Raw genomic sequence first — 26,188 nt, 5'->3', positions numbered from 1 at the left:
CTCCTGCCGTCTAGAACCACGTCCGAAGTACACGGCAACGAGAACGCAGTGCCTACCACGTGACTGGCACTCCGCGTGTGACGAGGAAGCCCACGGCTCGGCCAACCGCACTTAGGCTAAGTGAGATCGCGCCCCGCTCGGGGGCAGATTAAAGGGAAGCTTGGGCACGTGCGCTTGCGCGCGGCAGGAGTGCGTACACGACCACGGTGGGGACGCGCACGCAGCCGCGGCAGGAGCGCGCACGCAGTCACGGTGGGGGTGGGACGGCGCACCCGGGCGCGGTAGGAGCGCGCACGCGCACACGGTTGCGGCAGGAGCGTGCGCGCGGTCATGGTGGGAACGCGCGCGCAGGGCCGCGGCGGGAGGGCACGGGTCAGGCTGCCCTCTGCCTAATTGAAGGGCAGGCAGGGACGAGAAGGCTTTTGAACAAACCCGAACCCGCCGAGTTCTGAACCACATGAACGTATTTTCTACTCAGCACACAATTTAAATCATAAAACTTCTGTGCCAGCCTGTTCCTCGGAGTCAGTGACAACTTTACTTATCTACAGTTTCCAGAATTCAGGGTCTTTCTATTTGTTAAAAATCACCACTGCAGGATTCCTGCACCTTCGTCCTTCCAGTGGTCCGTAAGCCTCAAGCGGCCTTCACCTAAAAACCTCGTGAACTTGAAACAACAAATAAGAAAAAAGAAAAAGCACAACTGCAGAACACGTCTCAAGAATGAGGAAATCTGAATATCACAGTCTATATACATTGTTATTTAATTGCTGTTACTTTTCTTGGGTTTGATAGTGGTATTGTGATTACACAGAGAAATCTCAGGAGAGAGAACGTTGAAGAATTTAGAGGTGAAGGGCCAGGTCTGTGTGTATGTGTACACATATATATACACGCATGTATAGACACACAACGGGATACTACTCAGCGATGAAAAAGAATGAAATCTTGCCAACTGTAGCAATATGCATGGAACTAGAGTGTATTATGCTAAGCGAAATAAGTCAAAGACATACGATCTCACTCGTGCAATTTGAGAAAGCCCCCTCACACGTGCACCCGACAAGGCCCCATGTGTTTCAGGGGACCAGACACGGGCCGGGACACATCCACGTCTCAAGATGGGGGAGGAAACCCCTGAGGAGGGTGGACACAGCCACTGGAGACCCGCAACAAGGTTCGAACCGCCTAGAAGCCACGGACCAGACCCCTCCGTACCCTTCCCGCTTCTCCTACCACATCCCTCAGCCTTTCAGACCAAGGGGGCAGGTGTGCAGGCGAGCGCGTCTACAAATTCGCTCATGAGGACGAGGACACGTAGGACGGCCACACGCGGACAAGCAAGGCCGGGTCCTCTCACCCCTCCCGGTCTCACCCACACGGGCAGCCCGGCTCCGGGCGCAGCAGCGGCAAGAGTGCAGGGCAGATCACAGAAAACCCCGGCCCGGCCCCGTTGAGCAAGAGGACAGTCCATCGCCCTCTTGGTCAGCGGCTCCTCTTCTGGACAGCGGAGACCACAGGACGGCTGCGCAGACGCGTGGGGAGCGCTACGGGCACCCCTGCGGAGCCCAGTGGACGGCGGGGCTTCTGGACGGGGACACGGTGGTGTAAAAGGCAAGAGAAGCAGCAGTCGATAGCCGAAGACACAACTTTATTGGAAACAGGAGTGGGGGGCGCAGGGGAAGACTAGGACTCAGGCTCGGGGGCCGCTGGGGGCTTCTCGTCATCAGGGGGACAATCGATGAAGTCAGCCAGCATGGCAGCCGTGTCATCCTGCTCCTTTCGGGGCAAAGACACGCGATTAGAAGCGGTCACACAGGGAAGAGCGGGGCGGCCGAGGTCGCCAGGGCACCCGCAGCCCCCCGCCCGCCCGCCCGCCTCACCTTCTCCTGCAGGGCCGCCGTCTCTGCCTCTGCCGCCGCCTCCATTTCTTCGGCCGCAGGCGTCTCCGGTGGGGGTGGCACCTTGTCACCCCCGTTCTCAGTCCCCTCTTCCAGCAGGGGCGGGGGAGCCGAGGGCTCCTCCTCCACCAGCTCCTGGGGCGGCGGCCCGGCGGGGGGGCTCCCCGCTTCCCTCTGCCCCTCGCCCTGGGAGGGGAGCACCTCGGGGGCCAGTGTGGGGGCGGCCTCGGCCCCCGGCTCGTCCTCGGGCCCGGGCTCCTCCACCTCCAGCAGCAGCCCGGGCTCCACTCCGGGCTCGGGCGGGGCCTCAGGGGGCTGGGCAGGGGGCAGGGCAGGGGCCGGGCTGGGGGGCGGAGGGCCCCCTTCTTCGGCCGGGCCGCCTGCCGGGCCAAACTCCACCTCTTCCAGCTCCTCCAGCTCGTCCTCCTCCTCCTCGTCCTCGTCCTCCTCTTCTTCCTCCAGCTCACCTTCCTCCTCCTCAAACTCCTCTTCAAACTCCTCTTCCTCCTCTTCTTCCTCCTCAAAATACTCCTCTTCCTCCTCCTCTTCCTCCTCGAAATCCTCCTCCTCCTCCTCTTCTTCCTCCTCCTCTTCTTCCTCCTCCTCCTCCTCCTCCTCCTCCTCATCGCTGCTGTTGATGTTAATAACTGTCAAGTCTTCTTCCAGCGCGGGGGGTCCTCCGCCACCAGGCGGCCCTTCGGGGACCAGCTGGGGTGGCGGCAGCGCCACGGGGCCCGGCACGGGGGGTGGCGGTGGGGGTGGGAGAGGCCCCGGGGCCGCGGGAAGCTCTTCAGGCTCCTCCTTGGCCGGCGCGGGAGGGGAGGCTGTCGGTGGCCCGGCCGGAGCTGCAGGGGGGGGCGTGGTCCCTGTGGGGGGCGGGGGCGGCAGGGGCGGCAGCCCCTCGGGCACGATCACCACGCTGTCGTCGGAGTCGCTCTCCAAGGAGATCTCCACGTCGGAGGCCTCCTCCTTATCATAGTGAACAAAGGCTGGCCTTGGCACTCGGCCCCCGAAAGTTTCATCTGGGGGCACGGCCGGTGGAGGGGTGCCACTAGGGGCAAGGACGGGGTCGTCGTTTGAGCCTGCCCGGTGGTTCTCAGGGCCAGGCAGGAGCCGGGGGGGTACAGACACCAGGCCGGGGACAGACAGGCCTAAGTGGTTGGCTGTGGCTGGAGGCCCGGGGCGTGTGGGGGGCATGGGGCCCGCCGGGGGCATGGGGCCCACGGAGGGCATGGGGCCCACGGAGGGCATGGGACCCACGGACGGCATGGGGCCCGGGGGGTGGAAGGGTGGGGCCCTGAATGGAGACGGGGCCTCGGGAGGGGGAGCCGGGGCAGGCGCGGGACAGGCAGGGCCCATGGACTGCAGGGGGGGAACGCGGGGGTGGGTCAGAGCGGCACAGGTCACCAGTGCTTCTGAGCAGAAGGACGAGACCTGAGGAAAGACGAAGGCAGGCGTGGCATCAGGGACAGGACAAGGGTTCACGGCCCCAGAGAGGGCGGGCCCGTGGCGTCAGGAACAGGACACTCCCGACAGCTCAGGGGTGGGCTCAGGTGGGCAGTTACCTCCAGGCTGTCCTCTCTCTGGCCCAGGGAGAAGGCTTGCAGGGCACAGGCGAGGGGAGGCGGGCAGCGGGGAGACGGCGCCAGCAGCAGGGCCAGCAGCAGGCGGTACAGCTCCCGGCGGCAGCGGGAGCTGGTATATGGGGAGCTGCCCAGGACCTCGCCCTGCTGGACCCCCATGACCAGGGGGAGCACCAGGTCGTGCAGTCTCTGAAAAGGACACGGAGCGCACCTCGAGACGTCGCCAAGCCCACCCGAGCCTTGTCCGGGTCTGCACACCCCACCTCGGGGGGCAGCCCCCACGCACGGCAGCGCCCGTCTCCACTGACCCTGTGAGTCTCCTCCTTGATGAGAGGCCCGCACATGAGGACGGTCCGGCTGAGGCCTGGGGGAGGAGAGGGCGTCTCAGGCGGGCCAGTGGGGCTTCCGCAGCCCGAGCCGGGCGGTGGCCCCGGCCCTGCCTGCCTCGGTCGAGTCGCTGGGCTTCTCGACAGCACACCGGGGGTCACAGGAGTGCCTCCGGCGCCCAGGGCCGCAGACAGCACGGGCAGGTGGGGAGGCGCGCTGCGCACGCACGCGCGGACGCACTCGCAGACGCGGGGAGAGAGACCTTCCTCTCCACGCGGCGGGTGGCGGGCCGGGCGACACACAAGACCCAGAGGAAAGTCACCCTCGCGCCACACGGTACCGACTATGCTCCTGCTTCCTGATCGGTGACAACGAAAGCAGAAAGCCCCGCTGAGCAGCCTGCTGGGGGGGGGGGGGGGGGGGTGAGTGGGGGGGACGCAAGCTCCGAGGGCCAGGGACCCCCCAACCCTGTGCTGCGGCAGCACGGGGTAGGTAGCAGAGACCCTGCGGGAGCAGGAAGAGCCCGGAGCCCCATGTGACACAGGAGCCCAGGCGTCCGCAGCCCCGGGCCGGCCCTGGGCCTTACGGGCACCGCTTCAACAACGGCCCCAGGCTGCCGGGCACGGCCTCACCCACCTCTCAGCGCGGCCGCGCACACGTCGCTGTTGGCGTTGCTGTCCCCCTTCCGGTGCCCAGGCGGGGCCGTGGCCTCCCCCATATCCAGCTTCAGCTTCTTGGGGGCGCTGGGCTTCCCGGACTGCAGTCCCCCATCAGGGCTCCCCCGGGGGCTGCGCAGCTGGCGGAGGAGGGAAGCGGGAGTCACACACGTGGGCAGACACAGAGATTAGGGAGCAGGGGCGCGGGGGACGGTCCCCGGCCAGGAGCACGGGCCTCGCTCACCTTGAGAGCGTCGGCAGGCGGGGAGATGTCACTGAGCAGGTGGGAGAGCAGGGCCTCCCCCGAGGCGCCCCCCTGCAGCACTCCCGCCGAGGCCCCGCACACCTGCACCCACAGATCTAACACGGCATACACCTTGGTCCGCACGGCACTGAGGGGCGAGCGGAGAGAAGCCCGTCAGGGGGCCGCCGGCCAGGTCCCCTCGGGGCTCCCGGCCCACCCTCCCCTCTCTACCCCTCCTTCGCCGGTCACCTGTAAGGCCTCTCCTGGCCCGGAGGGAGGGCATCCCTGCCGAGGTTCCAGGCATTGAGGACCTGGGGAAGCAGGCGGCTGATCAGGGCCCCGAAGCGCAGGAGGCGGCTTCCACACCTGGGGGCGAAGACAGAACAGGGACCCCGTTCTGGCCCCGCCCCTTCACGACACCCCGCCCCTTCACGACTCGCCACCCCGTCCCACTCACGCGAGGATGAGCGCAGAGAGCAGGTCCAGGGCGTCCAGGTGGATGGAAGGCAGGAGCAGAAGACGCAGGGGACCGTCCCCGAGCAAGCTCTGCAAGACACAAGGCAGAGGGAAGGCGCGTGCGCGAGGGGAGGGGGACCGCACGCGTGTGCACACAGGGAGGAGCCCGCCCCGCGCCACAAACCCGTCCCCGGAGACAGACCCCGGAGAGAGGAGGGGAGGCACGGCTGACCCCGGGTTCGCCCTCCCCTAGAGAAGCACGTGCCAGAAGCATTCCTAGAAATGTGAGCGAACCCACTGGGATGTGCACGTGTGTCGCGAGAAGCCCGGGGAGCAGTGGCGTCTGCACAAGAGGAAGGCGCTGGCCGGCGCAGCCTCAGGGAGGCCCCGGTTTGGGGGCTTCGCCTCCCGCATGGCCCGCCCAGTCGCCCCAGTCCCGAGGAAGGGCCGCGGACAGAGCACGAGGTCCACTCACGATGTTCTTGGCACTGATGCTGAGGGTCCGGCAGATGATGTCCAGGATCTCCTGCACGGGGACGGACACGGGAGCCCCAAACTCAGAGCTGACGGGAACGAGAGCAGGGACACCCTCAGCACGGGCTCCCCGACGGGACCCCCTCCCTGGTCCTCTGCCTCCTCCCCGGGGAGGACGACCCCCCCCCCCCAACCCTCACTCACACACCTGAGCAGGAGCCCCAGGCAGCGTGTCAGGCCCGAAAACCTGTGCCGAAGCCGGAGGAGGGTGTGGGCGTCACCGTCTTCCGAGGGCGCGAGCAGCACATCCAGCCCGGGGCCCTCACACTGCACGGGGGCTGTGCGGAAACATCGGCACTTCGCACCCCGACGTCCTTCTTCCGTCCCCGTCCCTCTCTCTCACGGGAGGTGACCCACGTGCTGAGCCGCACCACCCCACACCGCCAGGCGCCCCTCCCGGGCCCCTCCTGCGGCAGCCCCTACCCGTGTCCGCTCCCTCGTACAGGGCCCCCAGCAGGCCATGCAGGGAGGCCAGCAGGCTGTGCAGTTCCTGTTCCCAGCTCTCCGTGTGCTTCAGGCCCTGGGAAAAGCCGGCCCCCAGCGAGGGCAGCCTGGCGTAGCACTCACAGGCCAACTGCGGAAGAAACGCCAGAAAGCAGTCAGACGGGAATGCGGCCCAGCGCCAGGGCCACCCCCCGACCCCCGGCCCCAATGGGCCAAGAAAGAGAGCTCGGAGGGGAACAGGAAGGGACGGTGGGGCGGAACGCAGATGGGGTGGGGAGGTGACGTCACAGTCCAATGGCAGTGACAGCAAGAAAAGCCAAGGAAGAGAGAAGAAAGCTCCAGCTCAGGCCCCCAGAGTCTCCACCCCCCTCCTTTCCCTTTACCTGCTGGAGCTGAGGGCTCAAAGCATCCACGCGAGACAAGAAGAATGAGGCCAGCTTGCCCTGGGTCAGGGGACAGAGAGGAAGAGGCTGGTGAGCCAGCGCCCGGGCCCTTCCGTCCCGCAGACCCAGGACGCGAGGCAGGCTAACGGGCTCCGTGCCTGGAGCGCACCCGCTCCGGGGTCCAAAGACATCCCGAACACAGCCCTCACCCTCAGCCTGCCTCCCGTTTGGCCCCACAGACACTGGGCTCCCTCCCATTGATTTCTGCAAAATGAGGGTCCTCTCCCTCAGGCCAAAAGGACGCGGTCCTGAAAAAGCGGCAACCACCACACTCCCACCCCTGTAGCTGAGACACGACGACAGGTGCACGCAGGGAAGTGTGGCCCCAAGCCGAGGTGCAGAGGTGCGGAGGTGCGGAGGTGCGGAGGTGCGAGGGCAGGGCAGGGTCAGGCAAGAGGAGAAGGCAGTGTGGCAGGGCCAGGTCCCCGCCCACACGAGGCCTCACTGGGGGGCCACAAACTCTCTGGGGCCAGAATCGGGGCCTGGGAACATGGCAGGGAAAGAAATATCTTTATCATTTTCAACCCGTAAGTGAAACGCAGGGTTTCTTTCCGTTATAAAAGGAGACAAGAAGCCACCGTGCCGTCGGCAGTGCCCCTGACGGTCACCGGCAGAAACCGCTTGTTTTCACAGCACATTCTATTTACAGGCGTCCTGAAACATCACTCCGCTAATCTGAAACGTCGGCAGCTATTAGGTCCTGTTATCTGATGCGTTAACGACGAACTACACGCTGCTCCATCACAACTTTTTAAAACTCCCATTCTGATCAGAATCGGTTTCCCTTGCAATTCCACGTATTTTATGGCTGTGAAAACACTGGCACAAACGAGGGCAACAACACACTGACGTGAGGGCACAGAGAGAGGGGACGGACCCCACCTGCAGGGGCAGAGTCAGGAGGACACAAGGCATCAGCAGGGGTAGGGGCGGGCTGGCCAGGCTGAGGGAGGGGATCCACCTGGGGACGCACGTCAGGAGCAGACGCGGCCTCCACCCCAGGCCGGAGGGTCCTGTGGGGGCGGGGCCCCACGCACACAAGGGTGAACTTGCGGGAGAAAAGAGCGGCTGTGGCGCCAGGCCCTCGGCAGGGCCTCGCGGATGGAAGCGGAGCACGTGGTTCGGAAACCAAGCAGACGGCTCCCTCCCACCTGCCCCGTGGCGAGCGCGGTTCTCGCTGACCGGTCCCACCGGGACGGGGACAGCGCTCTCACGGCTGGTGTGGCGTGGGAGGGTTCGGAACACTTCACGGAAGACGGGAACCGCCCGCGGGGGTCTGGACTCCCCGGCCCCCAAGGAGGACATTTCCTGGAGAGCGGCCAAAGGCCCAGGTGCGGTGGCGCCCTGCCCTTCTGGTCACCTTCCCCGAGATGCTGGTGCAAAAGAGCTGGGCCGAGGCCAACGCAAGTCTGCGTATGCGATCGCAACAGAGCACAGCTCAGGGACGCGGCTCTGAGCAGGAGGCTGCCCCAGATGACCCAGCAGGCCAACTACACGATGTCTCACTCAGGAGAGCGCACGCGCGCACCCACGCAAAGGGCGGGAGCCTCTCCGGGGCTTACTGTTCCGGCTCATCCCGAGGAACTACTCGCCCGTTCGGCGGGGGGTAGGAGAGCCTCCGGGGGGCTGACCTCACAGACTCGGGAGGCTAGAGGCACGTCATCTGGGAGGGGTCATCCCGGACTCGGACGCCGCCACTGCCCTGGGGCGAGCCAGGGGACAGACGGACACTCCAAACAGCACTTATCAGTTTCCCAAGTACAAGCCGCCCTGGAGCCTCTCACAGATTCTTGTCTGAAATGTGGCGTCCACGGGGGGACGGTCTCCAGATGACATTGTGTTCTCAGTGAGCCGGAGGCAGGGACACAGGGCCTGGAACATCTGGAAGTCCTGCTGTGACCTTTGGAAAGACACTCAAAACGCAGGCCAGAACGTGTCCCCAAGGCTGTGGATTAGCGTGGATGATTGTCCTCTCACAGAGAGATCAGAGGCACCCACGCAGGGTCCCCTGGCTTCCAGCCCCCCGACTGCGGGAGTCCAGCAGGCGGCGACACCCCAGCTCCCGCCTCGGGGCACAGGTGAGGGCGGGGGCGGGAGGACGCGGGCCCTCAGGAGCCGCACCAGAACGGACACCCGCCCTGACCGGTGGGGGCTCGGGGACAAACACACGGCCTGCGTGGTTCCAGACGCTGATCTACAGAGCGCTCCAGAAGGAAGGCAGTTTTTACTGAACTCAGCACAACTCAGGCTGAACTTTATAAAAACAACCCAACTCGACTTTAGAAAAATCTAGCAGTTGCTCCAAAGGCCTTCTTGACAAAATCTTGCCCTGACTGCCCAGAGATCCCGTCACCTGCCATCAGGGTAGCCTGTGAAAACCCAGACTGATGAGGACCTGACCCTGTGTCACTGAGAAACAGCTCGAGGAACCGGTGCTACCCTAACCCTAACCCTAACCCAGCCTCGGCGGACACGCTCCCGGCCCACGGCACGTCCACCCCCAGGGCTCCACGTGGCCCTCCCTCCCCCAGCCGAGACAGCCGACCGGAGCCAGCATCCCCGTGGATGCCTATCCCCGTGGAAGCCTATCGGCCCATCCAGGCTACATTCTTAAGAGCTTCTGGGGTCTCTCCCACGGGAAAAGCATGGGCTCGAAGGGCCGACCGATGTGGCACCCGCCCTGGCTTCAGAGCTACGAGGCTTGCAGACCTGACGGGTAGGTCGGGGAAACCGCTCCGGGCCCGCGTCCTCGTCTGTCTCACTCACCGACACCAACCCCCCCGGGACCACCGCCGTGACAGGGTGTCCCATGGCCGCACTCGGCGGATGCCGCCATCAGGTGTCTCGCTTTCCTTTACTTTCTCGACTTTCTCGCAGAACCAGGGGATCTTACTTTCAACGTAAGATCCCCTAACGGCAAACTCCCCTAACTGGTAACGATGGTGGCCGACAGGCAACCACACCACTGAGCGCACGAGGAGCCACCAATCTGCCACGCATTCCAGTTCCCTACAGCTCTGTGCGTCCCTCTGAGTGGCGGGACGCCCGACGGTCTGCCGAGCAGCACTGAGTATGACGAAGGAAGAAAAACCACAATGAACGGGCCACCCGTTTGTTCCCGGGTACGAGGCTAGCGTCCGAGGACACGAGCCGGTTACGCGGCCCTCTTTAACGTACTGCTCTGACACAACGTGTTGTTACTGTGCCTCCTGGACAGTAAAACTGCAGTTCTCTCCCTGGCCTCTCCCCTCCCCTGACCCACTGATACCCTGCCCACGTGACCTAGTAAGGCTTCGTCGAACAGCCGCCTTGCGCGGGTCATGACAGCTTGGGGGAAAGGGTGGGGAAGGGACAGAGAGCTCAGTCAGGAATACAAGTTGATACGGGGAAGCGAGAAGTCAGGAAGGCTTCCTGGAGGAGATTACGCAAGCTTCAGGAACAGAGTACGGCGGTAGGAAGGTGGGGAGGGCAGGGTAAAGGCACAGAGGAGAAGGGCAGAAGGGCCGAGTCAGGGTTAACAGCCTAGACTCCGGCCACAGACACGGGTTCCGAGCTTCCTCGACCTCAGGGAAGTTACTTCGTTCCTTCAGCCGTGAGGACGTGATGAGAGAGCATTTAAGCACTAGGAGGCGGCACGGTCACAGCTGCTCAGAACACTCCGCGACGCGACCCGACGCGACCCGACGGTCTGCGGTGAGACAGCCACCACGCTGCGCACGATCACTTACCTTGAGAGACCCACAAGCCCGAGGAAAGTAGGTCATGCAAGCCTTCATCCCCTCCATCGCGGAGAGCTCACACTGTGGGCAGAACAGAAAGTGAGGCCGGGCCGGAGAGCCCGACGCGCCCACCCACACCCCATCTGCACGCCCCCGCTCCCCCCCCGCTCCGCCCCCCAATGCCCGCTGCCCTCCCGCTACCCCCCGCTCTAGCTCCACGGAGGGGAAGCGCTGTGAGGGCTCTCACCTCTGGCCTGAGGCCCAGCAGGGAGGTGAGGAGGCCGGGCAGGTGGTTCGTGGAGATGTCCCGGAAGAGCGTGGGCAGCTGGGCCGCGTACCGGAGTAGGTCCCTCAGGACGGCCACGGCCAGCTCCATCGTCGGGGGCGGGTCCTGGGACTGAAAGCAGCGACACCCGTGCTCCCAACCTCACCTCTGCGGTCGCGGAGAGGAGGCGGCGCGACACGGGGCTTCTGGGAAACACCACGGGGAAGGTCACCACCGGCAGCAAACCCACCAGGGAAAGGCGCACTGGCGACACGGGGCACCCCAAGGCAGCGCCTTGGTCCACAGAAAGGACGCGTGTCTACATGTCAGCATCACGGGCGTCTGGGGGCCCCGAAATCTGGGAACGCGCCTTCCAGAGCCCACTGACGGAAGTCTCAGATCCTCCCGTGCTGCGCGTCCCTGCTAGGAACGGAGAGGAGCGCTTCGCACCGAAGCTTCAGCCGTAACAACACCGCCCCGTGTCGCCACGCTGGCTCCTGCCCGGCTCAGACCCACCCTGGACTCACGGAGGAAAACACCGTCTGGATCTAGAAGGGCTTCCCAGAAGAAGCAGGAAGCACCTCTCTCCCGCCAGACCAGAGGCCCCCGGCAACCGAAGCAGTAAGAACGCTTAGTGGGAAAGTGATGGCGGGGGGCCTCCTCCGGTTACCCCACCGCACCCTCCCCTCGACTGGAACCTTCTCCACCACCGCCACCGTCACAGAGGACACAGAAGCCCAGCCACGGGGATGCCCCCGGCTTCCCGCCGCCGCGACTCCCGTGCGAGGACCAGTCCCCTCTTCTCAGAACCTGACACCATCACCCGGCTCCAGGCCTGATCTCCGGCCAGTCCCCCCGAAGGACTCCCACGGACACTTAGCGGCACGCGGGTGCCCCCACCGGAAAACCCTTCTCCGAGCCCCTCCTGGCTCTGCCCAATTCCTCTCCATCTTGAAAGGATCGTCTGGCTTCCCGACTCTTTCCATCTCCCACTCGCTTCCCCACCCCCGGGTCAACCCGGCCTCAGAGTCCCCCGCTCGGCCAGAAGCACTTCCCGGGCCTCATAACCCAAGCTGCCAGATTGGAAACCAGTACTCGTCCTCGCCTCCCTCCACCTCGGAGGGGCGTAAACACCTTCCCCATTTCCACACCACCCGCAGTCCGGGTGTCCCCGCGAGCTCAGCCTCCCCCACCTGACCGCTACGTGTGGCGCGCCTCCGAATCCCGTGCGGGTCGGCACTCCAGGGCACTCGCACCCGCCCCCCCACCCCCAGCTTCAGCAGCCACCCACTGCTGAAGGGGGCTCTTCCCCTTCGTAAGACGCACCGACGAAAGCCCGCACCTGCTGAACCCCCGGGGTCACGCTCTGAGATCAGGGGTACGCTTGCCAAGAGGGCTTCTGACCAAGAGGACGGCCAAGGCCACGAGCCCGGTGCTTCCACCCGTCCCCTACGAGCCTGGCTGCCCCCGTCTCCCCCCCCCCCCCCCGCCCCGGTGCCCTGAAATCCGGGAGTCGTCCCGGACACGTCCTCCCCTGAAGGGTTCTGCCATCGGGACCTGTCCACTGTGCCTCCGACCCTCTCTTGCACTCAATCTACTTCTCATCGTGTCTGCGGCCTCTTGTCCAGTCCCAGCTACCCTGACGTCTCCCTTCTGCGTGGTCTCCCTGCCTCCGACCCGGCCCCCTCCTAGTCCCTTCTCCACACGGCAGCCCAAGCAACCCTTCCAAATGCAAATCCGATCACGTCACTGCCACCACCGCCTCCTTCTCCTCACCCCTACGCAAAACCTTCCATGAACTCCCACCGTTGCGAGAATAAACACCCAACGCCTTCACATGCCTACAAGGCCACACGTGGTTTGGGCCCGCCCGCCCGCCTGCCTGCCTCCCCAGTCAGGCCTCGCCAACCCCACCCAGCCACAGCAGCTTGCTCAGCATCCTTCGGAGGGGCCAAACTCCTCTTTTCTCCCTTTCCTAGTCCAATCCGCTCCGACAAACCCTCCCCGAACTACTGGCCCTGATCACAAAGGTGCCCACGTCACCCCAGCCCGGGCCACGCTCTCGTCACGCCTTCTCAAGAGAACCGTGCCCTTCACTTCCGAGAGCACCCGCCGTCGTGCGTCATCTCACGCGCGTCGAATAGTTCTTGATTTTTGTTTCAAGTAGGCTCCACGCCCAACGCGGGGCCTGAACTCACAACCCCGAGGTTGAGAGTCATACGCTCTACCGACTGAGCCGGCCGGGAGCCCCGACTTACAATCATTCGAGCAAAGTCTCTTGGGTCACCAGACTCTACGGTCTGTGGGTGCCCGGTGCCTGTTTTTGCAAGGCCCACAAGCTAAAAACAACTTTTGCGTTTTTAAATGGGTAGGAAACAAACAAAAAAAAAAAGGAACAAAACGTAACAACACCCATGTGTGGTCTGCACAGCCTAAAACACTTACCATCTGTATCACAGAACGTACAGAATTTTCCAACCGCCACACGGTACACCTGAAACTGCTACGACACTGTAGGTCAACCGCACTTCGATAATACAGTTTGGGGGAAAAAAAAAAAAAGGTTGCCCGGGGGAGCATCTGGGTGGCTCAATCAGAGAAGCATCCGACTCCCGGTTTCAGCTCATGTCTCGGTCTCGGGGTCGTGAGTTCACGTTCCACGCTGGGCTCCACTGCGGGCGTGAAGCTTACTTAAAAAATAAAATAAGACGGAGCACCTGGGTGGCTCAGTTGGTTAAGTGTCCCAACTCTTGATCTCCGCTCAGGTTATGATCTCACGGTTCGTGAGACTGAGTCCCACGTTGGGCTCTGTGCTGACAGAGCAGAGCCTGCTTGAGAGCCTTTCTTTCCCTCTCTCTCTGCTCCTCACCTGCTTGCACTCTCTCTCACTTGCAAGATAAATTTTAAAAATAATAAAAATAAGTTTTTATTGAAATATATATTTTAATAAAATACTATTTAAAAAGGTGGCCCAAGATAGGATAAAAAACTGCCCTTCGGTTATTTTGTTGAGGGAGAAATCAAAGGAGTTACGTTGAAATAACGCACTCAAAATAACTCTTAACGATAAACAGCACGATCTAGAGAGCTTCTGAAGAAACAGAAGTACAATTACGTTAAGGCCTTTGGTATCTACTCCGTATAAGTGTTTGAGAAAGTTCTCAGTAGTTTAAAAATTCAGAAGCTAATTAAAACTAGCTGAGATCTGGGGTGCCTGGGTGGCTCAGTCGTTCAGCGTCCGACTCTTGATTTCGGCTCAGGTGATGATCTCACAGTTCGTGGGTTCGAGCCCCCACGTCAGGCTCTATGGTTAAAGTGTAGAGCCTGCTTAGGACTCTCTCTCCCTCTGTCTCTGCCCCTCCCAGCTTGCGTGCATGAGCGCACTCTCTCTCTCTCTCTCAAAAAATAAAAAACAAAAAAAATTTTAACTCGCTGACATTTGAAAGCTTTCACGTGAATTTACGACAGGATCCGCAAACTACGGTACGTTTCAAGAGCAAGATGGATATAAGTATGCTTTGGTTTCAGGGGAAAATTAGAATGACCACAACTGAGTCTATTTAAGAAGAACATCCTTCACTCAGATACACGGATTTCTTTTTTTTTTTTTTTTTTTTTTAATTTTTTTTAACATTTATTCATTTTTGACAGAGAGAGAGACAGAGCATGAGCAGGGGAGGGGCAGAGAGACAGGGAGACACAGAATCGAAAGCAGGCTCCAGGCTCTGAGCTGCCAGCACAGAGCCCGACGCGGGGCTCGAACTCACAGACCGCGAGATCATGACCTGAGCCAAAGTCGGACGCTCCACCGACTGAGCCACCCAGGTGCCCCGAGATACACGGATTTCTATGAAGGGGTAATCTGTTTAAGGCCACCACGGAGATAAGATTCATCAATCTGCTCCAAATACATCCTCTAAAAATATGAGTACCAAGTCATTAGAATGAACTCTTAGGGGATGGTTTATATGCTGTCTTTTCCAAATAAAAGTTGCTGTTTTTCTTCATTTCCTCCATCTGTAAACATTCACTCCACAGAAAGCTCCCTGACCCCTGGATTCCAGGGACCATGAAGGCAGGGTTCAAGTCCGCCTTACCACTGTCCCCCAGAGCTCGGCACTCGGCCGCAAGTGCTCGGAACATGCTCACTGAAGAACCAGGTGGGGAGGCCATCAGAGGACGTAAGAGTAGAAAAAAAATTAAAATGTTAAGAGAGGAAGAAAGGAGCAGCAAAAAATAAGAATGCTGACAAATAAAAACAAAAATAAAATACCGGGGAAAAGGAACCTTCGAGATGTCACATGTTAGAAAGGCTAGCGAGGAAGTGCAAAGGGTCAAGGGTCGCGGGGTGCGAAAGGTCAAATGAATTAAAACAACCCCGTGGATAAAAATATCCAACGCTCTCCCGCAACGTTCCCACGTGCAGCCGTGCTCCCCGTTCGCGGGGAACCGCCAGTCCTCTCTGTCCTCACGAGCCCGAGCCCGGGCCCAGCGCCCACAGCGCACCGGGAGCACGGGGATGGAGCCGGGGCGGGGGCGGGGCGGGGGGGCAGCCTCACCTGTAGGACCTGCTGGATGCTGCGAAGCCACGACACACAGTGCTGCTGGAACAGCTCCGTGGGGCTCTCCCCCACCAGCAGGGACAGCAGACACAGCCCTTCGAACCTTGCAGGAGACGAGGGCGTCAGGACAAGCCCGGCCGCGGGGGAAGCTTGTCCTATGCTAACCGGGCAGCGCCAGGCGCTGCCGCAGACCCCCGGGCGCTCTAACTCCCACAGCGCCGGGAGGGCTGAGGGGTGCGCAGTGGGGACGTGGGGGCCCGGGTGGTCCCACGGGGGGGGGGGCTGAGGAAACTCGGGGGCTGAGGAAACTCGGGAGCTGGAAGGGGGAGGGGGGCACTCAACTCAAGGGAGCCCGTGGAAAGAAGGAAGTCCTCCCCGCGCTGGGAACGGAGAAGTCTCCGGAATCCGCGGGGTGGTGACAATAGAGGGACAGAAGGACAGACGCACGGCCCACTTCCTAAGGAAACCTCCCCCTAGAGGAAGAACGGGGCGCACACTTACCGAGTTTTCACGGAACCGAGACGGGCATTGCTGAGACCCACCAGCGCCCCGACAGCCGAAAGGTTCTGGGGGAGAGAAAGCAGGGAAGCGCGTTGGGATCAGGATTCTCCCAACCCCTCTCGGCCCCACGGACCCTTTCCTGACGTCACACCTCCTCTGAGCCGGGACCGCCGTCCCTCAAGGAGTTCAGCCTCTGCCCGCTTTCCAGCAGCCGAGTCCCGTCCCGGCTCCCCGCCCGACAACGGGAGCGCCACACGGGGGCAGCCCAACTCATCCAGGGACCGGACTGCCAAGACGCGGCTCCCTCAGCCCGGTCACCCTGAAGGGCACCCGGCACGGAGGAGACCCCACAAATGCTTGCTGATCGGACGCGGGCTTACCTGGGACCCCTTCTTCCTTCACCCCCAACCCCTTCTGCTCCCGGCTTCCGGAGAGCCACTAAGGCCAACGCAGACCGAGTCGGCCAGAGTCTCCCATCCACGTACTCTGGGGGCCCTGAGACAGGGGTGTCCCCCAGCCCTCCCACGAGTCATTTCCCGACCCCTGGAAGGCCCCCTCACAGCCCCCGGACCCACGACCGCGCTCGCCGCTCCTTCTGCCAACAACACCTGCTCCGCACGGAGGCGGACGGAGGAACAGAGCTGGACAAGTTAGGGGCCCCGCTCTCGCGAAAGAAAACATTTACTCGCTTATCCTGCAAATATTCACCCCACATCCGCTTCACGGGGGACGCTGTGTTCGGTGCTGCGGAGCCGACGTTCTAGGTGCAGACGACAGAAGAGACACGGACACCCAGACGAGAAAACCAGGCGGGATGGCGCAAAGCACCAGGGGGCCCGAAAGAGCGGACTCGGGAAGGAAAGCGGCGGCCGGGGAGGGAAGGGAGACGGCGTTCCGTGCGGAGGGGGCACCGAAGCCCTCGCTGAACCCCCATCTGGGCCCAGCGAAAGCAAGACACGGTCGCGCCCGCACGCGCTGCTGGGGAGAACGTCAACCGTCGGGCGGTTCCTCGCGAGGTCGTGCGGGCTCGCACGACCCAGCAGGTCCCCTCCTCGGCTCCTGCCCCAGCGACCTGAAAACGTGCGCGCCCACACCTGCGCGTGAGGGTTCACAGCATCCTCCCCGAGAGCCGCAAGGTGGAAACCACCCCCCGCCCGCCAAGTGCTGTACGGGAAACACAGTGTGGCGTGTCCACACGGCGGAGGGTCATAAAGGGAAGTCCTGAGACACGGGTGAACCTCTAAAAACGTGACGCTAAGTGAAAGAAGGCACATGTTGTAGAACTCGTTTACGCGAAATGGTCCAAGCAGGCAAACACAGAGACAAAACGTAGAGAGCGGCCGCCTCGGGCTGAGGGCCAGAGAGGGGCTGCGGGGAAACAGGCGGTAACTGCCAGCGGGTACGGGGCTTCCTTCTGGAGTGTTCTCAAATTGGTCAGAGCGGGGACGCCCGGGCCCGGCTCGGTCGGTGGAGCGTGCAACTCTTGATCTCAGGGTCGTGAGTTCGAGCCCCACGGTGGGTACAGAGGTTACTTAAAAATACAGCCTTTAATGATAACAATGTCAATCAATAAAATTGATCGCGGTGACAGGTGCGCCCTGTTCTTCTTGGTAAAGGACAGCAAGGAGGTGAACTGTCTCAAGGAGAGTGCGAGGCCAGAGTCATAGAAGACGCAGGTCCCTGGGGCCGGGCCAGCGCCTGGCACCATGCAGGCACCTGGTGACTCTTACTCTGAAGAAGATAAAGACTGTGGCAGGGGGGACTGGGCAGAGGAGTGATATCGTCTGACTTTTGTTTTGTTTTGTTTTGTTTTAAGTTTATTTTGAGAGGGAGAGCAAGTAGGATAAAGACAGAGAGAGAGGCTGGGGCACCTGAGTGGCTCAGTCGGTTGAGCGTCCAACTTCAGCTCAGGTCACGATCTCACAGTTTGTGGGTTCAAGCCCCACGTCGGGCTCTGTGCTGACAGCTCAGAGCTTGGAACCTGCTTCGGATTCTGTGTCTCCCTCTCTCTCTGCCCCTCCCCTGCTCACGCTCTCTCTCCTTCAAAAATAAATAAATGTTAAAAAAAAAAAAAAAAAAAAAGAGAGAGAGAGAGGGAGAGAAAGAGTCCCAAGCAGGCTCCACACTGTCCGGTCAGAGCCCAATGCGGGGCTCCAACCCACGAACCGTGACATCGTGACCTGAGCTGAAATCAAGAGCCGGATGCTTACCTGACTGAGCCACCAAGGCACCCCTTGTCTGACTTATTTTTGAAAACGCAGCCCCAGGGCCGAGCTGCCTCGCTGGGTGGCAGACGCAGACAGGAGGAGGCCGAGACGAGGTGCTGCTTAACCAGCTCAGTACAGAGTCGAATTCCGGATGTACTCTGAAGGCAGAGCCCAAGGGTGTGCTGGCAAACGACAGGGGCGCAAGACAGGGAGACGCAGAGACAACGGAGGTTTGCTAGCAGGGGCCCCGCGGGAGGGGCGGGCTGGGTCACATGTGTGGAACCTGGCTTCCTACTTAACAGCAGAATGGATGTGCCACACAGGCACCGGGCGGGTGGGTCGGGAGGGAGAAGGCTGGGTCGGAGCACGGATCCGGGAAGCTGTCGGCCACGAGACTGGGTCAGCTCTCCAGGGACAGCGCCCACGCAGAGGAAATCGGCCCGGGTTCTCGGACCGTCAATCATCCAGAGGTGGGAAGCGAGGAGGACCCGGTAAAGGCTGGAAAGGAGTGAGCAGAACGGGTAAAAAGAAATCAGGATGCTGTGCCGGAAGCAGAAGAAAGTCTCAAGAAGGAAGGAGGGGCCAACTGTATGAAATGCCTTGAAAAGGACCGGCGGGGGGGGGGGGGGGGGCAACAATGACCTTTGAACTTCACACCCTGAAGAGCACGGGTGGTCTTCAAGAACCGCCACGGGCCCCTGCAGAGGGGTGATTCGGTGAAGGGGTGAGGCCGAAAGCCCCAGGAGAACAAGTTCGGGAGGTGACCACCGGAGCCAGGACTCAAATGAGAAGACGCTTACACGGACACTGAATCGCGGGGCAGAAGGCTGACAAGACACAGACGTGCATGTGATCTCCGCACGGCACACGTACCAGTTACAGACAAGCCACACTTCACAGTGAGGAAACCGGGCAGGTACCGTCCTGATCCAGTGACCGAAGTCACCACCACCGGTGGAGCGGCAGAGAGACACCATGTGCCCCCGATGTGACACGCCAAAAATGACACACGGCCGCATCATTCCTGCCGAATCCCGTTACCGAGGGGCGTCCTCAAACAGAACTGCCCTGCGGCTCTCCAAAACCGTTGTGATCGTAAGACAAAGAAACTGCTTCAGTTTGTTTTTTTTTTAATTTTTTTTTAATGTTTTTATTTATTTTTGAGACAGAACATGAGCAGGGGAGGGGCAGAGAGAGAGGGAGACACAGAATCTGAAGCAGGCTCCAGGCTCTGAGTGGTCAGCACAGAGCCCGACACGGGGCTCGAACTCACAGAGTGTGAGATCATGACCCGAGCTGAAGTTGGACGCTTAACCAACTGAGCCACCCAGGCGCCCCAAGACTGCTTCAGTTTAAAGAAGACTAAAGAGGGGACACCTGGCTGGCTCAGTCAAAAGAGCGTGCGACTCCTGACCTCGGGGTTGTGAGCTCAAGCCCCACAATGGGGGTAGAGTACTTTATTTTAATGTTTTTACTTATTTTTGAGACAGAGACAGAGCATGAGCAGGGGAAGGAGAGAGAGAGACAGAGAGAGAGAGAGAGAGAGAGAGAGAGAGAGACAGAATCCGAAGCAGGCTCCAGGCTCCGAGCTGTCAGCCCAGAGCCTGACACGGGGCTCAAACTCAGACTGCGAGATCATGACCTGAGCCGAAGTCAGAAGCTTAACTCATTGAGCCACCCAGGCGCCCCTGGGGTTAGAGTACTTTAAACAATCTCAGGGCGCCTGGGTACCTCGGGAGGTTAAGCGTCCAACTCTGGATTTCAGCTCAGGTCATGATCTCATGGTTCATGAGTTCAAGCACCACATTGGGCTCCAAGCTAGCAGTGGAGAGCCTGCTTGGGATTATCTCTCCCTCTCTCTCCAGTCCTCCCTCTTGCTATCTCTCTCAATAATAAACACATTAAAAAAAAAAAAAAAAAAAAAAAGACTGATTGTTACTTTAAAAATTTTTTTTAAAAAGAGACCTAATCCTAAGGGCCTGAATGGTCATGGAAAGTTTAAAAAAAAAAAGGGGGGCGAGGGGAGTGCCTGGGTAGCTCAGTCGGTTAAGTGTCCGATTTTGGCTCAGGTCACGATCTCACGGTTTGCGAGTTTGAGCCCCGTGTCGGCCTCTGTGCTGACAGCTTGGAGCCTGGAGCCTGCTTCAGATTCTGTCTCCCTTCTCTCTCTGTCCCTCCCCCATTTGTGCTCTGTCTCTCTCTCTCTCTCAAAAATAAACAAACATTTTTTTTAAAGTTTCTTTAATAAAAAATTAAAAAAAATAAAACGTTGACATTTGGGGCATCTGGGGGAAAGATACACAAGAAGTCTATTATCCTTTCAAATTGAGCATAAACTTTAAATTATCTCAAAACGTGGGGCGCCTGGGTGGCTCAGTCGGTTAAGCGTCCAGCTTAAGCTCAGGTCATGATCTCATGGTTGGTGGGTTCGAGCCCCATGTCGGGCTCTGTGCTGACAGCTCAGAGCCTGGAGCCTGCTTCAGACTCTGTCTCCCTCTCTTTCTACCCCTCCTCTACTCAACGCTCTCTTTCTCTCTCAAAAATAAATAAACATTTAAAAAAAAAACAAATTTTTTTTAATTATCTCAAAACATTATTAAACAAAAGAAAAACGGGTGAAGAGTCGGAGGCGGGAAGTACGAACAATTCTTTTGAGGAGCGTTGCCATGAAGACGAGAGGAGAAATGGGGCACGAGGTGGGGACGGCTAAAGGCCGCCTGGAGCTGCGTGCGGAGGCAAGGCCCCGACAGAGAAGAAGATCGGACGAAGGAGGGGGCACGGGCTAGCCCTAGTGCACAAGCAGTCGCCGGGGCCAGCTCGTCCCTCGCCCCAGGAGGGAAGGCAGAGAGCCAGCTACGGTTACCCTGGCAGATGTGGTGGCGGGAGCCTACGGGACTGCCCGCCGACTGCCTACCGGCTCGGAGAAGTGGGAAGCAGGTGATCAGCTAAGACTGAGGGTGCAGAGAAGTAATCGGAGGTTGTCCAGGAGAGCGGAAACGTAGCAGGACTGCTGGGCAACACTAAGGGTCCGCTTGCCGTGATGACAGCCAGGAGTCTTAACTGAGACCAGTCAGCAAGGTTACGCGTTCCTCTCCAGCTATACCGAGCCGCGCGGGTGTAGGCACAGAACAAACAGAGTTGAACTGGACACAGACGTGGTATCGCGGGGCAAGCACGGTGTAGGGAGAGGGGCAAGAAAGTGATTATAATGGAATTTAAACCGGGTACGAAGAGAAGGGAGAACGTGACCGATAACAAACAGGTTAATTTCTTTCAAGGAGTGAGAAGTGCTAGGAAAAATGAAACGGGACAAGGTGACAGAGAACGCTCGGGACAGGAAGGACTGGCACAGGGTGGTCAGGAAAGACTCCTGCGAAACAGGGGCAGATAAGCTGAGCCCTAAGGGAGAAGTTCACCTTCCCGGGAGTTTCACATCAAGAGGTTAGCGTGGGCGGCCACAGTCCAGACACACGGAGAGCTGTACGAGATGAGGCCGAGAGGCAAGCAGAGGTCACACAGGGTGGGGCCTCACGCAAAGGTAAATGTATGGTTTGGAGCGAGCATGCTGTCACCTTGTTGATGACGTTTTTAAGCAGACGGCGCGACTGGCTGCGGAACGCAACAGGGCAAAGCCCGGTACAAGGCAGAGTAAGACCCCTGTCCTTCTAAGAACACGCGGCCATAGGGGAAATGAGATCGGAAATGAGATCTCGGATTTGCTTCAAGATGCCCGGTGCGGGGGAGGGAGAAGAGCTGGGAGGGTGGCCATTAAGCAATGTTGGTAAAACATTCTTTGTTAAATTGGGGTGATGGGGACAGCACAGGATGGGATACTTCAAAATACTATTTCCTCTACTTTTGTGTAATCTGAAGTTCCCTACATCTTTTTCAATTACGTGTAAAAAAATAAATCAAAGCCTAGCCGTGTAGATGGGAGGGAAGGAGATTGTATACACGCGAAACGAATAAATAGATCACTTCAATATGGTCTAAGAATGGACAGTGAATCATAGGGTGGTTTGGAAAGGTTTCCCCAAGGCAGTGACAAATAAACAGAGAACTGAAACAATTTTTGTGGGGAGCGGGGAAGCAGGACAGGGAGGGATCCCGAGCAGAGACCTACAAGTACGAAGGCCAAGGGCCGAGAAAGTCCAGCTACTGAAGGATTTAAAATGTTTTTTAACGTTTATTCACTCATAAGAGACGGACAGCATGAGCAGGGGAGGGGCAGACAGAGAGGGGGAGACACAGAATCGGAAGCAGGCTCCAGGCTCCAAGCTGTCAGCACAGAGCCCAATGCGGGGCTCGAACTCATGAACTGTGAGATCATGCCCTGAGCGGAAGTCGGACGCTCAACCGACTGAGCCACCCAGGCGCCCCTGAAAGATTTTAAAGACAGCAAACGGGATCAGAATTTTACTTTGGAAAGCTCACTCCGGGGGTGCCTGGATGGCTCAGAAGGTTAAGCGTCTGACTTCAGCTCAGGTCATGATCTCACAGTTCGTGGGTTCGAGTCCCCCCCCCCATCAGGCTCTGCACTGGCAGCGCAGCTTGGGATTCTCCCTCTCTTTCTCTCTCTCTCTGCCCCTCCCTGCCTCGTGTGCACACACACACACTTTCTCTCGATAAATAAATTAAAAAAAAAAAAAATTAGCTTAAAAAAAAAAGAGAGAAAGAAAAGCTCACTGCAGCTGCTGTGTGAGAAATGGATGAGATACAACAGAACGAGGCAAGGAGACGAGGCAAGGAGACAAGTCAGGGGACTGTGGCTGGAATCGGTGCCAGAAACTGTGAACCAATCCAGCTTCACTGTGGGGCTACCGGGTTACCTGCGGGAAAGCAGAGTCATTGAGTGGGTCAACACAGACGGTCCAATCAGGGGATCTATCCTTCTTTCCAATAAGCTCCGGCCCATTTACTTTCCCTCAGTTCTCATCTCGACTGGGCTAGAAAGCCTCTGAGGGAAAAGATCATGCCTGTTTATCTGCCTAGGGTAGAGAAACAATAGCTAGCCCATAACAGATACTTGATAAAGGTCTGTTGAATACAAGTGTACGAGGAAGCTAAGAAAACCCGTGTACTGAGGGTCCAATATGAGACACACAAGCAGGAAAAAAGTGAAGGCAGAATATGCCACCCCCCCCACAAAAAAAGGCAACACAAGCAATATTAAAAGGGGTCTAGTTTTCCGCATCACTTTCAGCTTTGCTCAAAATTCTACTACACTTAGACACTTCGCAGAAAATCAGAAAGACGGTAAGTTCATGGGCTTAATGGGCACTTGAGGGAGGAGTGAAAACTTGAAAAGACAATGAAAGAAAGCACGCATGTCTAGGCAGAATACATAATATTTCAGAAATACCTAAAACCACACGAATTAGACGAGGAGGACTTAGAAGAGAAAACGCATCATCGGCTCCTGCTTCCAAAAGTGGGCTGAGATAGCAGAGGCCCAGTTCTGTCACAGTCAATAGCAAGGAGTAATGTTAAAATCAATGATGAGACTGTCCCTGATAAAAGTGGAGCGAAGACTGTAGAACCATCCAGCGGGTTGTGACCACCCTCTTCCTGGAAGGAAGCACGGGGCTGGGAAGGTCCCAGTAACGAAGACCAGTCAAGGAAGACCATCTTGAAGGATGGGTACAATCTGGGGGGGCGGGTTAGGAGAGGATGGAGAGGAGATGTTAAAGGAGCGCCCGACGTTAGAAGATGTCATGTTGGACACGTTATGCATTCTTAGTCAGTGCCTTCACCTGGGCAAGAGGATGGGAGTTCAGGCGAGGATGGGGGCAAAGGGAAGGATACGGAAAGGAGTGGGCAGGTCTGGAAGCTAGTTAAATAATTAAAATCAACAGGACTGCATATGAGGCATGTGAGCAAGAGTTCAGGATGACATCTGGGTCTCTAGTTTGCAGAACTGCATGGATGTTAGATTCTTCCCTTAGTATAACCCAAAGGACCCTTCTAGGCCGGTCTAGAAAGCTCTGCATGACCTGCCCACCGCCTACTCACCTCACCAGCCTCATCGTGTGCACTCTCTTCCCCCACCACCTCTGAGGCCCAGACACAACGCCCTTCTTTTCAGTTCCTTCCTACCACATGAGCCTTCCACTGTCTGAACCGCTTCTCCCATTTTCTTTCCCTACCCAACCCTTACTCATCCGGGGGGTGGGGAGGGGTCTCAGCTTAGGGCCTCGGGAAAATCTCTGTAGTTCTCCAGGTTAGCTTAGGGGTCCCTACCATACAATTCTCACAGCGTCTGAAAGCATTTTGCTCGTCGCCACTGCCATCTGTAAAAAGGCGCACCCTGAGCTCACCCCTTCGTAAGAGCTCAGTATCTGTCGACTACATTCACTCACGCCGTCGAAACAATCCCCAAAACCAGATACGCCGGGGCCTGGACTCGAACCCGCTCTTGTTCGAACCCGCTCGAACCACCAAGAGCCTAGCGGTGGAGAAAAACGAGGCCCTTCCTGTTGCCTGAGTTTCTACCGACGGCTTTCCCAGGGCGTGAATGTGGCCCAGAGCGACACGGGCTCCGCTCTCCGCCCCAGGCCCCCTGCCCGCCACCTCCCCGGCGCGGCGCGGGACCCCGCGACCCCGGACCCCGGGAGCTGCGCCCGCTTTCCTCCAGGGCCGCGGGCCACACTCACCTGGGCCCCGCCCACCGTCCCATGCAGCCGCAGGAGGCACATGAGCCCGGGCAAGTGCGCGGCCGAGCGGACCGGGGGATGTACCGGAGCCACGGCGCTCCCCGCGCGCGGCTGCAGCAACCCGGACACGCTCTCCAGCAGCAGCAGGCGCAGACGCGGGCCCGAGCCCACCGCCGAGAGCCCCCCGGTCCCGCCGGGAACCCCGGCCGCGGAGCCCGCCGAGGGCCCGCTGAGAACGGCTGCCGCCATCTTCACCCGGGCTCCGTGGTGGCGTGGCGCGATGACGCAAACGCACCGCGACGCGCGCCGGGTGGGGAGGGGGCGTGAGGAGGGGGCCGCGGCCCCGCGCACTGGGCGGGCGGAGGTTGGGCTCGCGGCGCGGGCTGCGAGGGAGCATGCGCGGGCAGCGGAGCGCCGCGCTCGCGGGGCGGACCACGTGGTCGGGACAAAAGGCGCCAGCGTCCCGGGCCTCCGCGGGCTGTGCCCGGGGCTCGCGGCGCCTCCGCTCTCGGCGCGGCCGGCGTCCTGGGACCCGGCCTCTCGCCTGGAGTCTGGGACGGCCGTTGGCGCCCTGCAAACGCGAATGTAAGCAGCACGCGGCCTCAAGGACGAGCCGCCTCCGGTCTTCCCAGCTCCGTGCCCCAGGGGAGTGTGTGTGCTCTCCTGACCTTAGTCGGTGCACAGACACGTGAACGCAAAGTTTGTTTCACAACAGCAGGGTCTGCGCTCGACTCGTCTCACTAGGCGCGCGTCGTGGCGCCTTTACGCCGCTTTTTTAGCTGCGGGGTGCGATGAAACGGGTGCACCGTGGTCTAGTTCTGTGGCCCGATATGGTATTTCCAGCTGCTCCGGCTTTTCACTAATACAATTCCCTGAACACTCATACTTCCCTCTTTGTGCACAAGGATAATTAATAATTTGAACTGGCAAAAAAAAAAAAAAAAAATCCTAGTCTAAGGGCCTTTATTCCTCTCTGCTTGCTCCTCTGTCTAATCCTTCGTCAAGTCCAAAATACGTTAGCCCAGTACAACTACTTTTTTTTTATTTCTCCATCTCCGGTGCCACTGTGGTCCCAGTCACCATTCTCTCTCATCTGGCCTCTTACAATGGCCTCCTCATTGCTTCCCTCTTGGCCTTGTGTACTCCCTTTGCAAAGCAACCAAAGGGGTCTTTTCACATGTCAAGTCAGTTCTTGTCACTCCCGGCTTGAAGTCCTGCAGTGGCTCCCAAATCTGATGTGAATGAAACGCCATCTCTTCACCTGGGCCACTGGAATCCGTGTGATCTGACCCATACCTACCTACTTCTCTGTCCTCAAAGTATACCACCAGTATCCCCAGTTTCCCTGGTTTTTTCTGATCCTTGAGCCAAACTAGCCTTCTTTCTATCCCCCAGCTAGCCCTCTGCCACCTCAGGACCTTTGCCCATGTTGCTGTTTCTGCCTAGAGAAATTTTTCTTTCATTCCCTGTGACTGATATCATCTTCCCATCCTCAAAGAGGGCTTCTTTTTAAGTAGTTCCTTTAAAGTAGTCCCTTATTATGTATAGCCCTGGGGTTTGATGTCTTATGAAGCTCTCCAACCCCCATCATCCTTTACCATGTCACCCTGCTTATCTTTTCTTAATAACTAACTCCTAACACTATCCAACATGTATTTCTTTTCTTATTGACAATCTCTTCTAGCTAAAAGAC

At 59.2% G+C, this 26,188-nt stretch overlaps 1 protein-coding gene across 3 annotated transcripts; it reads right to left on the bottom strand.

Annotated features, from left to right (window-relative positions):
* Nucleotides 1–1,630: 1,630 nt before the first annotated feature.
* Nucleotides 1,631–24,804, bottom strand: PELP1 (proline, glutamate and leucine rich protein 1). Of its 3 annotated transcripts, XM_060647543.3 has the most exons (17): nt 24,496–24,799; nt 15,636–15,700; nt 15,132–15,237; nt 10,555–10,704; nt 10,317–10,388; nt 6,529–6,588; nt 6,125–6,275; nt 5,850–5,979; nt 5,643–5,730; nt 5,169–5,257; nt 4,961–5,077; nt 4,712–4,859; nt 4,448–4,607; nt 3,793–3,848; nt 3,467–3,673; nt 1,884–3,335; nt 1,631–1,779 (listed from the first exon to the last, which is right to left on the bottom strand). In XM_060647543.3, exons 1-17 carry the CDS (start codon nt 24,742–24,744, stop codon nt 1,687–1,689), a joined length of 3,393 nt encoding a protein of 1,130 aa, XP_060503526.2. In that variant the 5' UTR covers nt 24,745–24,799; the 3' UTR covers nt 1,631–1,686. The 3 variants fall into 3 exon arrangements, with proteins under 3 accessions (XP_060503526.2, XP_060503528.2, XP_060503529.2); XM_060647545.3 differs by lacking the exons at nt 10,317–10,388; nt 10,555–10,704 and having other exon boundaries at nt 24,496–24,804; XM_060647546.3 differs by lacking the exons at nt 15,132–15,237; nt 15,636–15,700; nt 24,496–24,799 and adding an exon at nt 10,823–11,827.
* Between the last annotated feature and the right edge of the window lie 1,384 nt (nt 24,805–26,188).

This window comes from Panthera onca, chromosome E1 (genome assembly GCF_046562875.1).
Source record: "Panthera onca isolate mPanOnc1 chromosome E1, mPanOnc1 haplotype 2, whole genome shotgun sequence".
Classification (NCBI taxonomy): domain Eukaryota; kingdom Metazoa; phylum Chordata; class Mammalia; order Carnivora; family Felidae; genus Panthera; species Panthera onca.
Note: the sequence above shows the minus strand (reverse complement) of the source record. Positions and strands in the feature narration are given on the sequence as shown.